The sequence below is a fragment of the Scleropages formosus genome, chromosome 6 (genome assembly GCF_900964775.1).
Source record: "Scleropages formosus chromosome 6, fSclFor1.1, whole genome shotgun sequence".
NCBI classification, from domain to species: Eukaryota; Metazoa; Chordata; class Actinopteri; order Osteoglossiformes; family Osteoglossidae; genus Scleropages; species Scleropages formosus.
This window is the reverse complement of record NC_041811.1, coordinates 13,437,889-13,454,312: the sequence shown is the minus strand read 5'-3', so window position 1 is coordinate 13,454,312 and position 16,424 is coordinate 13,437,889. Positions and strand designations below refer to the sequence as shown.

Here is a 16,424-nt window from a genome sequence, read left to right as displayed (position 1 = left end):
AGATTTCTCAGTTTGAATTCATGCCTTTCATGAGTTCATTTGTTCTTGTATATACAAGTTTAATTGGTTCCAATTTTTATCCTTTTCTCAAAACAGACATGAATGAGTGTGTGTTATTTCCTGATTTCTGTGCTCCGGGAACTTGCCAGAACTTGGACGGGTCCTTCCGTTGCCTCTGTCCGCAAGGGTACATCATACAAGATGACGTTAACTGTGTAGGTGAGGCCCTCACTCCGTGTTTACATCAAAAGATTTGATCTGGCACAATAAAAATAGTCTCTATCAAAACACTTCTTTGTAGGTCCAGTAAATATCCCCAATATCAAGTGCACTGCTTCCCTGTAAATGGAAAGACGAGGCACTAGAAATGTAGCTGCAGTTATTTGCTTTCTTTTACAGCTGAATAACGTCACTGTCTTTTCTAAGAATACCTTCCATAAAGTTCATCCATGTGACCTCACACACAAGTGCTGGTGTTTGTCTTTCCTTTGTGTCCAGTGACAAGGATGGATCAGTTGTTTAGGTACCACAGGGTGATGTCAGGTCTGACTTTTAGCTTCAGTTCAACAAAGTGGCTTTTTTTTCCGCCCAGATATACTAGGATGTAAAAGGTACCCTTTCACATAGAAGAGTGATGTATTCCATTTAGTACTGAGTTTCTGCCTGTTTTACAGATGTTGATGAGTGTGCTCAGCCTAACACATGCCTTCTTGGCACCTGCTTCAACTATCCTGGCAGTTTCAAGTGTTCCTGCAGTCGTGGCTTTGTGCTGTCAGAAAACAGACGCAGGTGTATCGGTAAGTTATTCCAGAAGCACTGAGGGAAAGCAATGGGTTAAGGATCTTAGAGCTGCTTAGTAAACGCAGTATCATTTTATCCCTAGCATTTCCCTTTTTAGGATCTTCATTCTCATAAGTTTGATTTCATTCATTCAATTTCCATGCACTCACATCAAAACTTGATTTTTACATTGTTGCTTTTTATGAAAAGCAACGTATTTACTCATTTACACAGATGGATATTTTATTTCTGAGAGCAAAATCTTTTTGTAATTTAACCTTCCTTTTATGGATTCATTTTTAAGTAGCATAAGATAAGGAGTGGGAAACTTGTTCATAATTTCTTTTAATTGTAACTCCATTGTCGATAATCACATATACCAGACAGCCAGTTGAATTAAAGTAGTCCCAGATTCCTATTCAAAGGTGCTTTACTGACAACTATCAGGTGGTTGTGTAAATACAGGTTGCTTTTGCTCCACAACAGATACAAATTATCTGAAATATTTGAGAAGAAAATGCAAATAAACAGCAGCCTGTATCTTTAAAAAAAAATCTTAATATGTAACACAGCCTATGTACCTGCTTCTCCATATACCAACATGACTTGCATAATTTGATTGCAATGAATTTGATTCAGTTGCACACCTTTAAATTAGCAGTCATAAATTTACAGTTTTGAAAGACATTCTCGTAAGACAGATGTTTTTGGTGAGTGCTGGCTAATGGCTATGATGTGCATTTGATCAGCAAGGAATTACCTCCTTTGTTTTTCCTCTCAGACACCCGTGAGAGTTTCTGCTTCACTAAATTTGTCAATGGGAAGTGTTCTGTACCACACGCCTTCAACACCACCAAGGCCAAGTGCTGCTGCAGCACTATGCCCAAGGAAGGCTGGGGAGACCCATGCGAGCTCTGTCCCAAGGAGCAAGATGGTATGCCTCCACTACACTCCCATCACTATCTCTAGGTCCCATAACCAGGGCTGCTGATGGGTTTTCTGACCGTGTTACTGTTAAGAACGGCACTAAATCTTTATTGATCTTATTTTTGGTGGTGATGAGTATTGTGGTAGCTTTTATGGTTGTTTTCTATGATAATTTCTGCAATATGGGCATTGATTTTAGTTCACTTCCTTCACAGCTGCATTCCAGGAACTTTGTCCGTTTGGCCATGGTATAATTCCAGGGATTGGTGACACACCAATAGGTACCCTACTTATATTCTACCCTGGCAGACAGTAAAGAAAATTATACTTAGAGGCTTCAATATACTGTGACTAAAAGTGAAACTCTAAATGACTGATGGCCTATCGCAGATGTGAACGAATGTGCCGAGAACCCAGGCATCTGTTACAATGGACACTGTGTCAACATGGATGGATCCTTCCGCTGCGAGTGTGCAGTGGGATACACACTCAACCTCACTGGAGTGCACTGTATTGGTGAGAATGCTAATCTACCATTGATATACACCAGTGCACTGCTGGTGGTACCCGTACTGTTAAATATCATGTCACTTTGGATAGTAATTAAGGGCAAGGTACATATATCACAAAGAAAGCACATTTCAAATGGAATCCATTGATAAGAACAGCCATGTCATCTGCAATACAATGCAGAATATATATGCAACTTGTAACAGCTTGTGCAATGTTAAATGATGCACACTAATTCCTTGTAGACATTGACGAGTGTTCAGCTGGAAACCCCTGTGGCAATGGGACCTGTACAAATGTGATCGGAGGCTTTGAGTGCACTTGTGAGGAGGGGTTCGAGCCAGGGCCCATGATGACCTGTGAGGGTAGGGGGACAAAAAAAATTTCACTTAAGGCTTTACACAAATTCTGTTACTATTTGGCAGCATCTTGTTCAAGGAACATTTTTTCAGGTTTTTTTTTTAAAACCTCTACTTGTATTATTTGTATTATGAGACTAGGAATGAGTACAGTCCAAACATGAAATCTCAGAGTAACCACAAAACTTCATAAGAAACTTTATAGTATTGTTCTAGCTGCAAAAATTGTGTTGCTAAGATTCCTTTTTCAGGGGTGCAGTGGGATATAATGACTGATCATCATGTTCATCATGATGTGATTATAAAAACGTTACTTGTATATTTCACCCCAAGTATGACAAATTGTTGATTTTTCTTTCATCAAAACTGGGCAGTCTTGCTTCATGTATTATCACATACAAGCATTATTTTAAGCATCTCATTCTAGCATTTCTTACGGTTTCACAAACTATATTTGGGTCTTTCATGCTGTAAAACTATCAGTCACAAGACTCTGAAGTTTGGTTGACATTTGGTTGATGCTGACAGAGGACATACTTGCAAATGTCACTTAAAAGGGTCTAGTGCCAGTTATTACTGTTATTTCTGATGTAGATATTAATGAGTGTGGGCAGAATCCCTTGCTCTGCGCATTCCGCTGCATAAACACCTTTGGTGGCTATGAGTGCACCTGCCCGCCTGGCTACACCCTGAGGGAGGACAGGAGGATGTGTCAAGGTGAGACATGCTGAGCTCTTTCAGAATTAAAAATGCAAACATACCTTAAAGGTAGGCTGTATTTCACTGCATGTTCTTTTGTTATGAGAATGAAACCAATATGAAATCCATATCATTAAAATATCATCCAAATTGCATGTGTGCTCACCACCAGACCTGGACGAATGTGCAGAGGGACTCCATGACTGTGAGTCCAGGGGAATGACCTGCAAGAACATGATTGGCACCTTCATATGTATGTGTCCTGTGGGAATGGTGAGGAGAGCTGATGATGAAGTCTGTCACGGTGAGATATTGCAATGCTCCGCCCTGGAACCTGAAGGTTTCTGTGCCTACTATAGACTGTTTAAAGTCCTCAAATGCCTCACCTAGGCTGAGTAGAGCATCCCTGCTTTTAAATCCTTGATAAAGGCAAAAAGAAAGGTCATCCATTTATTTGAACCATCTCCTTAGTCCTCTTCTATGAATTCCTGTTGTGAGGCCATCAAATTTGCATTGTGTTACGGAAAAACAACAGATTCAGAGGCAAAAAATGTCACCTAAAATTAATGTAAAGAAATAAAAGGAATTTTTATCCATGAAAATACTAATATTTTATAGAAATATTTGTACCAAAAGTGATTCCTTATTAATAATCACTTGTCCAGTGTAGGTCAGCCATAGACCGGAGTCTACCCTGCACACACAGGGTAGGACATAAGGTACATGGTACACTCTACACTAAAGACAAATTTTGATAAATATGGCTCACAAATATTTGACAAAGTTCTCCAAAAACACTCCTTTACAGCACATCATCCCAAAGTTGTTAATATAACTGTGATACATACACACAGTATGTGACAGTGAGAAGACAGGAGGAACAATGTCTTCATGACCCTTTACTGGCAACAGAAGGGCACAAGACAAAGAAGGAAACCACAGAGGACGTCGCTGCCCTAAAAAAAGGCTTCTGAGACCTTCCCGTGTCAGATCCCTCAGAGATTACCATTTCTGTAAATACAACAAATGAAAGTAGAAATTCTGTTGTCCTCTATTGTAACAACTCATCATTATTATTATTATTGTCACGCCTCTCTTTGCCCTTTACAATGTGTTCTATATCAGATATTCTATATCAGTTGTTTACGATTTATCCACTTATAAAGCTGGGCAATTTTAACTGTCAATTCAGGGTAAGTACTTTCATCAAGGATACTACAGCGGGACTGGGAATTTGAACCTGGGTCCTTCACCTGCTGCCAGCATGAGAAACATGCTAAGGGTGTTTTGTTCGTATCTCTCATTGGCTAGATGAGAACGAGTGCCGTACTAAACCGGGGATCTGTGAGAACGGCCGTTGCGTGAACACCATTGGCAGCTACATCTGTGAATGTAACGAAGGCTTTCAAATGGATTCCAGCCACACCAATTGCCTCGGTGAGCAAACTGCTGGGTCAGAGCTCCATCAATCCAGCATACCATTTACTATCTGCTCTGTCAGACTGCTTGCGATACTAATATTTATTCTTTTCAGTTTACTGAGTGAAAGTTCTTTATTTAAGATTTTTTTTTAATTGATTCTTAAAAAATGTTTTTAATCACTGAATAGTTCTCAACTGCAACTGCCTTTTTCCTCTTAAGGGCAAAAGGATAAGAATTTGTGTGTTTAATACCCTGCAGAAACAAGGGGTTCTTTTGCATTTGCAGTGATATTTATCACAACAGTTCTATAAAGTTTAATTTCCATGAAGGCAAAAAAAAAACTATTCTTCATTCGGCTGCAAAGGCCTGAAGCGCTTTCACTTTGTGATCCTGTTGAGTACACAAAAGGGCTGTCTGGGTCCCAGGCCTAATGTAGCCCTTGCCTGGTTCTTCAGATTACAGAGTGGGCTTCTGCTTCGCCGAGGTTCTCCAGACCATGTGCCAGATGACGTCCAGCAGCAAAACCCTGTCCACCAAATCAGAGTGCTGCTGCAATGGGGGGCGAGGCTGGGGCAACCAGTGTGAGCTCTGTCCCCTACACGGGACAGCCCGCTACAAGAAGCTCTGTCCCAGTGGGCCAGGCTACACCACCGATGGCAAAGGTGTAATTTTCTAGGATGTCCATTTGAAGCTTCTGATCATCAGGCTTCCTAGATATATCAACATAAACTGTTCAGCAGGCATAGCCTCAATGATCAAGACTATATTAAGTTCAAAGTGACCAATGGAGACAAAAGAGAATTAATCACAGCTACTGTAGCAATGCCTGTCTGATTCTCTCTCTCACCTTGACCTCCACCTTGCAGACATAGACGAGTGCAAGGTCATGTACAACCTGTGCAAACACGGCCAGTGTGTCAATACTATAGGCTCCTTCAAGTGTCAGTGCAAGCCAGGATACACTGTGGACATCACAGGGAGCGCCTGCGTGGGTATGGACAGTCCGTCCGCACCCTGCTCTGCATTCACAGTCCACTTCAGCCCCCTTTCTGTTCACAGCTGGCAACACCTTTTAACTTTCTTACTGAATTTTAGACACGGACGAGTGCAGCATGTCCCCCAAGCCATGTAACTTCATTTGCAAGAATACGGGGGGCAGTTATTCGTGCTCCTGTCCCCGTGGATACGTGCTAAATGAGGATGGCAGAACTTGTAAAGGTAATTTAGTTTTTTCAAAGAATGTCAAGATTTTGCACTAACATATCAGGAAGATGTTGATCATGAGAGCAGAGCTGAGGACTGAATCTACTCCCATGAAATACCAAATGCAAGTGTATGTTTCTTCTCAGATCTGGACGAGTGCCAGATGAAACGGCACAACTGCCAGTTCCTGTGCATCAACACCATTGGTGGCTTCACGTGCAAGTGTCCCCCAGGCTTCACACAGCATCACACCGCCTGCATCGGTGAGTGGACACACACACAATTGCCCAATTACAGAATGTCAGTTTTCCTTTCTGGAACATGAAGAAAAAAGTAACAGGAAGACTAGTATAGAGTCCCAGCTGGGGGATAAATATCTTTGGTCTGCCTTAAGAAACAGTATATAAACACACACTGTATTTCTGCTTCCATGGGTGGCATAGCACACAGCAGGTAGCAGTGGTGACTCTCAGCTCCTGGGCTGTGGGTTTGAATCCAGCTCAGTCTCTGACATTTCCAAGTTCCCCCCATGTTCCTGTGAGGTTTTTTTTTTTTTGCTACAGTCCAAAAATGTGTTCAGGCACACTGGTGACTGTAAATTGTCCTAAGTGTGTGTATGTGAGAGTAACTGAGTATATGTGATTGCTCTGCGATGGACAGGTGCCCCACTCACAGTGCACCCTGCCTCACATGCTATGCTTCTAGGATAGGCTCAGGACCACCGTAACCCTATACTGGACAAACAATTATTGATAACAGTGCATAGATGGAGATTTTATTTATATATAAAACACACACGCACACTTCTGTCTTTAGCAAGATTAATGTCTTAGTGGAAATGTTAAAACTTTTCCCACCATACCAAGACTGTCTCCTTTGTAGGATAGCGGTTCGCAAAATAAAACGGTAACTGACCGCCCATGCTGAAGGTGAGCTGGGTTTCTGCTGCATTTGTTCCCACCCAGACAACAATGAATGCGCGGCAGAGTCCTCTTTGTGCGGCACCAAGGGCATCTGCCAGAACTCACCAGGCAGCTTCAGCTGCATGTGCCAAAGGGGCTACATCCTGGACTCCAGCGGTCTACACTGTAACGGTACCAACCCACATCCCAACCTGCTGTACCTCACACTCCCAGACCACCAACATTTCTATGTCTAGGCTGAGGTTATCCAAGACTGACACCAGTTCCTGCCAATCCCTTTTAAAAATCATCTGCTGCTAGTTTTTTCCAAACAAAATAATTTCATTCCAGCCACAGGAACAATTCCCTGTACAAATCTGTCCAGGAACATTATATGATCTATCGGGGGGTTTTGAATTTGTTATTCAAGGCTGAAAATCCCAGACAAAACAGGGTTGCCAAGACCCCGGAAGATTTCAAGCTATTTAAATGTCATAGAATTTGGATGCAACCTAGGCTAACATACACTAATAACGCAGCCGAAATGGGCTACTTTTCTCAGTTTTGACATGTATTAGACAGTCAAAATGCCAGTTCAGTTTGCTCCAGGAGGGCAAATCTCTTGGGTAGAGTCCACTTGGGAATAGGATGCTCCAAACCCTAATCGAGCAATATGTGAGTAGGCACCGCTATGCCCTCAGAGTGTCAGGGATTAGGCATGAGAAAGAGAACCAGACTAATCATCCCTGTTGGCAAATCCTCCATCCCACCCTCCTGACAGACATGGATGAATGTAAGGGCAACCACCGGTGCCAGCACGGCTGTGAGAACTTGCTGGGAAGCTACCGCTGCAGCTGCCCTAAAGGATACACACAGCACTACCAGTGGAACCAGTGTGTGGGTGAGTTACTGTAGAACTACCTCCTTGCTGGTGTTACAGGGTTACCACAGCCCTACCAGTGGAACCAATATGGAACATACAGGCAGTCCCCGGGTTACAGATGGCCGACTTATGTACAACCTGTAGTTACAAACCACCCTGCATTTAAAATAGAGAAAAAAAAAAAAAATTACTGAGAAGGTGTTCAGCAATCATGGATATTCTGATAAAGCTTTATGCAGTTACTGGTGCGATAAAAATTGGTTCATATGGTGGAAAGAAACTAACTGCACTTAAGAATCACGCGTTTGCATCCAAGTGTCTCTTTTTGCTAGCATAATGCAAATACACACTGCATTTTCTATGAGATGTACATCGCCTTGGAGAAAAGCGTCTGCTAAATGAATAAATGTAAAGCCTATTATACAAAAAAATTTGAATTACAGACAGTGCCCGGGTTACGAACGTCCGACTTACATACAACCTGTAGTTACAAACCAACCCCTAACTGACCGGAAGTTAATTTTTTTATTACTTTTAAGTAACAATCAAATAGAAACTTCATAATTAAGCCTATTACATTCAAAATTCAAGTTACATACAATGATTCGTAATAATAAACAGGCGCTCAAAACATTGTGCATCTACAGCTGTTCGTCGGCTCATAGGTGTGCGAGCTGAGGTAGGACAAAGACTTCCTTCTTTTCGGTCGGACCGTCACGTCCACGATTTCGCCCCGAACATCCGCACCTGCCCGAAACGAGAGCAGCGGGGTATAAAGAAGCCGCACCTGCGCACCCCGGTTACGGAGTCTCATTTGAGAAACGCGTCTCTCCCGCGCTCTCGAGCGAACCCGCAACGACCTACCCGTCCTCCTCAATCCCTCGTTCCCGCTCCCGATATCCACGGCTCCCGACACTTGCATCGCTCCCTCGAGTACGACGTCGGATTCTCCCCGAGACCTACGTTCGTGCATCGACCGACCCGCGCCCGCTCCCTTGCGTACCCACAAAGATCCTGCGATTGGGTCCACGCACCTACCTCAGTCCCGCTCAGTATGACACGGACCACATTGCTGTTAAGTATCGTATGTGTTACTGTATTTGTAACAAATACAGTATAATACACAAAAACGATCATGAATAAAACTAAAGTGGAAATAATAAAGCGATCGGAAAAAGGTGAAATGCCAACGAACATGGGAAAAGCAAACAGTTTTCTTTTATACCCACACACACACCATTCTGTCTCCTCCCCTCTCTCCCTATTATAAATACTGTAGTTACATTTATATTATTATTATTACTACTACTACTACTGTTATATTAAAGATGGTTTAGTGTATCCAGAAGTGTTTCTTCAATATTTTTTTATGCATGGAAAGGTACATGATGTAATATATACTAAGACAAACATTTGACTAACTGACGTTAAACACAAACCGTAAACTGTTCCAATTTACGTACAAATCCAACTTAAAGACAGACTTTTGAATGGAACTTGTTTGTAATCCAGGGACTGCCTGTAATGAAGCCAAGAGGAGCACATGATCATCACAGAAATACAACTGAGTGAAGAGCTTCTAAAGTGTCCTCAATTAAATTTACCTGCATAAGGAAACACACACACACTTTCTGAACCGCTTGTCCCAGACGGGGTCACGGGGAACCGGAGCCTACCCAGCAACACAGGGCATAAGGCCGGAGGGGGAGGGGACACACCCAGGACGGGACGCCAGTCCATCACAAGGCACCCCAAGCGGGACTCAAACCCCAGACCCACTGGAGAGCAGGACCCGGTCCAACCCACTGCGCCACTGCGCCCCCTGCATAAGGAAACATTGATGAATATAATGAAGACTAATTATGGCTATAGCAAATGATGCAATATGCTGGTATTCAGCTTCCTTTGGACTTAACAGTCAATTAAGTTTTTAATTTCCTCAAAGCATTGCCACGAAAGTTTTTTTTTTAAATTGATATTGCCTCTGCTTCTAGAACCTAAAACTGAATTTTTATTACACTGGTAATGTGCCTAAGTGAATGCGCAATTAAATGTACATCTCCAGAACAAGACAATTGCAGCGTCCCCAGGACATAGATCTGACACAGTGATTGTAATAACACTTTTTACTAGAGTGTAAAAGAGATTTGGCAGTTTCAGTTATAACTATGAAGCAACAATCTGAAACATGGAGGAAATAACTTCAGTAGTAATTTTTGTCCCTGAATTTTGGTTGGATGTTATGCAGATCAGTCTCAAGTGATATTTTCATGTTCCATTATATCAAACTGAGGATACTCAGACAGAGACAAGTAAAATGTTTAATTTCACCCAATTTAAAAAAGCATTATGCAGGAGTCCCTTGTATCACCACATAAGTGTGGGGATCTATTAAGTGTGTGAGTTGCAAGCTCATGACACCTGAAGAAAACCGCACAGGCTCTTTATGAAACCAGTCACATGAAGAGCTAGCGGCAACATTTCAGACTGAAATTATGCTAGGGATATTAGTGATTTCTATTAACATGGTATAGTCACTTAAAAATGTCAGTGTTGGGACCTTCTGCTATGTTGAGGTACAGTAACACGGTGCAGCTGCTGTGCGAGAAACTAACGTTCTGCCTCTCACACTGGGTCACAGCACAATGCCTTGGCCTTTCAAACAACATGCACAACACAAATGATTCACTTGGTAAGACCCTTTAACTGTCCTCAACATGCATTCTAGAATATTTTCTGTTCATTTAAAAATGTCAGAAAATCTCTTTTTTAAGGACACTATGAGTACCTGTGCTGTGATATACAGGTGATCCCCGACTTACGATGGCGTTACATTCCGCAAAACCCATCGTAAGTCGAAAATGCATTTAATGCACCTAACCTACCGAACATCATAGCCTAGCCTAGCCTAGCATACGTGCGATGGCCATTAGGGCTTGCCGCCTTCATGCTGGGCAATCATCTTCAGTTTCTTCTCAAGAGTAATTGCCCTCCTCTTCTTCTTCCCACTAGTAGCAGGAGACACAGATGGGAGTTTCTGTGACATTATGGATGCACAAAACACGACCGCGTGACAGACAGGGAGATGCGGATCGCTGCCCAGCATCGCGACAGAGTATTGCACTGCGTATCAGTTGCCCGGGAAAAAAATAAAATTCGAAGTACAGTTTCTACCGAATGTCTATGGCCAGCTCACCACCGTAAAGTCGAAAAATTGTAAGTCGAACCATCATAAGTCGAGGAGCATCTGTATACTGATTTGGTCAAAGAAAGTACTGAGAAAAAAATATAAAGGCTGGTGCCTTACAGCTCCTCCACCATGGTTTTCGATATCCATTTGAATCTTGCTCTGTCTGTGTGCAATTTAAATGTTCCCTCTGTTTGCAACTGAAAGACACGCATGTGAGAAGGCTAAACTACTGTGGTACTCTCCCTTACCTTATGAGTGGTCGCCAAGAGTTAACTTTGTTTGCATGGCTCTTACCAAAATCACATAACACTTTTGTCTGTTTCACCCAATTAGCTTCCAGAATGTCAAATACCAGGTAAATGTTTAAACTACTATTGAAAGTGTCCATGAAAAGGTTCCCCAAGTGCTTGGTTCCAGAGTCGCTCTCCCCTATGGCAGATGAGAACGAGTGCTCAAACCCGGGCAGCTGTGGGACGGCCTCCTGTTACAACACGCTGGGCAGCTTCAAGTGTGCTTGTCCCTCTGGCTACGTGTTTGACCAGCTCAGCAGCAGCTGCGAGGACATCAATGAGTGCACCTCCTTCCGCAACCCCTGCAACTATGGCTGCTCCAACACAGAGGGCGGGTACCTGTGTGGCTGCCCCCCTGGCTACTACAGGGTGGGCCAAGGGTAGGGAGCTGTTTCCGGGGAAGTGCTGTGCTGCGGGTGCTCTACAGGAACATCCTTTACTCAGGTCCATAGTCTTGAAGGTGGTGTAGGTCTTTGAGAACAACCTCTCCTGCTGTATGCAGTGGCTCTTCCACAGCCGTAGTCTACAGGCCCTAAGGAAGAGCATGAAGCCCAGTGGACACTGAGATGCTTTCTTAGCAGGAGTGCGCTGGCATGGAATTCGACACATTTCACTGGACACAAGGGGCCATAGTACAGTTAGAATTTATTCCTCTTTTACTATTTACCTGCCAGTTTTTTCCACAGCAACTTACAATGTTTGTATACTAAGTTACTCTCAATTATTTAGCTACTTATAGAGCAGCGTAACCTTACTAAGTCAAGGCTCCTACAGCAGGAGCAGGGATTCAAACCTGTGTCCAAGGCAATGGCTTCACTCCCCACTGTACCAGCTGGCCCCGCTTCGATTGCCATTCATGTTAAACATGGCTTCCATACTACATTTGAAAACACACTTTCCTTCACTCATTTATTGTACCTGAGTTTTTAAAACACAAAGCTCTCTACTCAAATAGAAAGAACTGGCAATCTGTTTAAATTAAAACAAAAGTAACCATGTCTTGTTCAGCCACTGTGTGTCCAGTCTGGGATACAGTAAAGGTCCCTTCATTGCACTCGGGGCAGGGGAAGAGGAAGTGGACAACATTCTCTCTCCAGAAACCTGCTATGACTGCAAGGCCAACAGCTACTCTAAAAAGAAGATTCGAAAGACACGCCATGTCAACAGAACTCAACCTCTGCAGGTAACAGGGTGTCACAGCTACCCTGCGTTCTGGGGTCATTAATAAATCACTCATTTTTGTAGCACTCAATCTTTCATTTGAGCTGAGATCACCTGGGTCCTGTTGAGGAGGCACAGTAGCAGTAATGATGATTATATTTACTCATTTAGCTGACACATGACAATGCAATTATTAACCCATTTATGCAGATACAGGCAAGTAATTTTTACTGGAACAATTTAAGTTGCATTGCTGAAGAACAGTACAGTAGGAGGTGAGATTCAAACCTGCAACCTTTGGGTCCAAAGGTTGTAGATGTAACCAATATGCTACCTCTGCACCATTAGACAAAGAGGTACTATGGATAGTCAAGGACACAACAACTAGGTGGCAAGTTCAAATCCCTACAATGGAGCTCCTGCTGTATCTCTATGCTGAAATTATTTGGAAAATATTTAGCTTTGCAGGGTGTGTCAAGTGGAATGATACGCAAGGATGGAAAGTGTGCACTTGGGGAACCTTTCGTACTTGTTTTCCATAGCCGGAGGGGCTGGTCAGCCTGGCCAGCCTGGATATGGAGCTGCCGCTGACCCTGGTGCTTAACATCTCTCAACTCAACCCCAAGAAGCACATCCTGGAGTTGGTTCCAGCCCTCAAGCCCCTCGCCGGCCACGTGCACTACATCATAACTGCCGGCAACAAGGACAGAGCTTTCCGCATCCAGCAGCGGGACGGTGTGAGCTACCTGCACAGCACGCAGCACAGGGTCTCGGCCGGGGCCTACGAGCTGCAGATTGCCAGCATGATGCTGTACGGTGACTCCCAGCTACGAGAGCTGAAGAACCACAAGGACAAGGACTACCTCTTCAGGGAGCTGGGCGAGAACCTGCGCATGCGGCTGCGCATCCGACTACAGTAGCCGCCGCCACCGTGTCCTTGAGGCCAGTGGACAAATAGTGCGGCCTCCCTTGTGTTTTTCATCATTTCCATGGACACACAAACACACAGTATCAGGAAGACATGTCAACTGTGACTGTGACCTCAAAATATAACGCTCAGCCTAGTCCTACCACCAGAGGACTTCCTAGAACCCAGGATGCTGATGAAGCTGACGTGATATATCACAGCTTTACAAAAGTGTGGCTTCTGACCAGGAAGCAGCTACTTTCTGGTGGAGGTCACTTAACTTGTGCTGAGGTGCAGCTGGACAAAATAGAACTTGAAAAAACAAAAATGCAAAACTGTTTTATACACAAAATAAAATACTTTTTTAAACTTGGACATTTTAGTCTTTCAGGTATGGATTGTGTGAAGGCCACCATTTAGGAGCTGTATCTGATAAGGACATTTCCATAAGCACAAGTGGCATTTTTACAAATACATTGTAGCTGTGAACTGATACCTTTTGGAGAAGAGCAGAAAACATTCATCATTCGCAACTCTGCTCATATAGATGCCACTGCTTTGTGTCATGGTGCTAAAAAGGAATGCTGATATACAGCATATTGTTTCTCTGACACCAAATGTGAAATATGAGCATTATTTACATGAAAGGGGCACAACTTGGGAGGTGAAAGGGCTCCTAAAAAAATCTGTTTACCAGTTAACTTTACCAAAGTGAGATTTTCCAGAAGGATTTTTTAAAACATCACTTAATCCTTTGTTTTACTGAAGTCATCCAAACTTATTTAAAGTGACAATCGGGTACATATTAATACTAAAGGATGTAAGACTCCATATGGAGGAAAAAAAAAGTTTAACTCCCCTCATTTCTATTAATTATTTCTCTCACAAAAAAACTTGTCATGTAAATATTCAGAATCAGTTTTAAAAATGTTATCCAATTTTGCATTTACGTATTTATTTCATACATAGCTCTACATGCATAATAAAGGAATATGTATAGTGAAACGTGCCTAATTTTACTTATTACAGGAAATACTTGATTTATAATTTATTTTTCCAGTTGGTTGAACAATAAGAATGAGAGCAAAAATAGTTAGTCAAAACACAATATAATGCATTTAAAAGAAACATTTTAAACAAGCATAAAACCAAGAACCACGAAAGGAACACAATACAAAGAGACTCCTGAGCCCCACTGTATTGAACCCACGTCTCTAGCCGAATCCTTCCACACGTTTTCACGGTTCTCTGAAAAACAGCTCTGCCAAGAAGTTCTGCTTTTCTCGGCAAACATCACGGACTTGTTCAAGCGAATAAACATTTCTCTCCAGCACAGATTTAATGAGTTTCAAACTGAGCAGCCCTTTGAACGCACTGATCCAAGGGAAATTGACAGACAGTCAATAATGCAACACATCTACAACTAGAACCACTGCAGTGAACAGTACAGAGGTGCCAAATGCAGTTTAAATTTAAAGTCTAACATAAAATTATGTTAGATATTTTTCAAATTTCTGATGATTTTATATACAATATGTTGTAACAGCATAACATAATATAAAGAATACTTGCATGGAATCAAGTATCTTTTTCAACTTGTAGCAGTGATTAATACCTGCCTTGCAGTAAAAGGGGATGCCTCCCCAATGTCACTTTAGCCATATATAGATTATTGGAAAAGGAGCACTTTCCTTATTAAGGGTGGCCAAACAAAGTGTTAGAATATTCTTGACAGCACATTTGCCAGCAAAGCACATGTAGTCAATCCACAGCAAACATGAGAAATATGGATAGGATGGATGGATTACTGAAAATGTCTCCACAAACTCCTATTCTGTACCAGTTGTTGACTAATTTATCATATAAAACAAGTAACTTGTCTTCTGTCCCCTCTGGAATATCTCCACTCTTGTTTCTATAGCAACAGTATGGCACTGTTTGAGCCACAAACACTGAGGAAGCCTGGACACTAGCAGTAAACACCACACCAATGAAGTGAATTAATGTGGTCCCACACTCCTTCTGTTTGGGTGCATTTTACTGACACCTACTGGCTGGATGTGTAATCACAGCTCACATTTTCTCCACTACAGACCAATTTTAGAAAATTTTGAAGAACATTTTTTCACATATTGTAGTCACTCATCTTCCACAAACTGTAACATGGGGACACTGCATACAACTGTAACTTTGTATCTTTGTAAACCTCTGAGTATCTTAAGGGAGATATTCAGGGTCCTAGCAGTGTCTCTTGTTTAAGACTCTTTGTCAGCTATTTCTAGTCTAACTCTTGTACACAAATACGGATGACCCTTGAACAATGCAGGGGTTAGGTTGGCCGACCCTCCGCGCAGTCAAAAATCCACGTATAACTTTTGACTCTTCAAAAACTTAACTACTACCAGCCTACTGTTAACTGGAAGCCTTAAGGATAATATAAACAGTCGATTAACACATATTTTGTATGTTATATGTATTATATACTGTACTCTTACAATAAGGTAAGCTATAGAAAATATTAACAAAATCATAAGGAAAATACATTTACAGTATTGTACTACTGTATTTATCGGTTGTCTATCAGTACCTAAATCATTCTTATGATACAAAACACTGTAGATGTTATACGTATTAACACTAGACATAAAAAAAATTTCCAATATATTTATTGAAGAAAAAATCCATGTATAAGTGAACCTGTGCAGTTCAAGCCTGTGTTATTCAAGGGTCAACAACTGTATACAGGAAAAGTCTGTCTTGACTATATACTAATGACATTTTTACATTTACTCATTTAGCTGATGCTTTTCTCTAAAGTGACTCACAGTGTTAACGCTACTTACAGTAATTTACCATTTATATTGCTGGGTAATTTTACTGGAGAAATTTAAAGCAAGTATGGGCACTGCAGTCGGAGGTGGACTGACTTCAACCGTGATCTACTAAGTTCAAGTGATGTGTAAATAGTCATGAACTGTAACTTTGGGATCATGCCTGTTAAACAATGGATAAACCTGCACGCAACTACTCCTGTAATGTAAATGTTTATATATTTTAAAAAAATCTAGGAAAGAATCATTACTATTTGGATAAAGTTTTATGCAACTACTCGTGTGATGTACATTGGTTCATATGGTGGATTGAAACTAACTGCACTTAAGAATCACGCATCTCCATCTAAGTGTCTCTAA

The 16,424-nt window shown here is 41.9% G+C and overlaps 1 protein-coding gene across 2 annotated transcripts in view; it reads left to right on the top strand.

Moving 5' to 3' along the window:
* Window positions 1-14,090, top strand: part of fbn2a (fibrillin 2a) — a 73,952-nt gene extending 59,862 nt beyond the window's left edge. For both annotated transcript variants that reach the window (XM_029252791.1, XM_018744820.2), the window contains 18 exons: window positions 97-219; window positions 675-797; window positions 1,562-1,714; window positions 1,923-1,988; window positions 2,098-2,223; window positions 2,463-2,582; window positions 3,171-3,293; window positions 3,448-3,579; window positions 4,587-4,712; window positions 5,153-5,359; window positions 5,564-5,689; window positions 5,793-5,915; window positions 6,047-6,163; window positions 6,866-6,994; window positions 7,584-7,703; window positions 11,314-11,545; window positions 12,174-12,348; window positions 12,869-14,090. In XM_029252791.1, the coding sequence (XP_029108624.1) occupies window positions 97-219; window positions 675-797; window positions 1,562-1,714; window positions 1,923-1,988; window positions 2,098-2,223; window positions 2,463-2,582; window positions 3,171-3,293; window positions 3,448-3,579; window positions 4,587-4,712; window positions 5,153-5,359; window positions 5,564-5,689; window positions 5,793-5,915; window positions 6,047-6,163; window positions 6,866-6,994; window positions 7,584-7,703; window positions 11,314-11,545; window positions 12,174-12,348; window positions 12,869-13,246 (2,699 nt within the window). In that variant the 3' untranslated portion in view covers window positions 13,247-14,090. The remainder of the gene's footprint in view (window positions 1-96; window positions 220-674; window positions 798-1,561; window positions 1,715-1,922; window positions 1,989-2,097; window positions 2,224-2,462; window positions 2,583-3,170; window positions 3,294-3,447; window positions 3,580-4,586; window positions 4,713-5,152; window positions 5,360-5,563; window positions 5,690-5,792; window positions 5,916-6,046; window positions 6,164-6,865; window positions 6,995-7,583; window positions 7,704-11,313; window positions 11,546-12,173; window positions 12,349-12,868) is intronic.
* The last annotated feature ends 2,334 nt before the right edge of the window (window positions 14,091-16,424 follow it).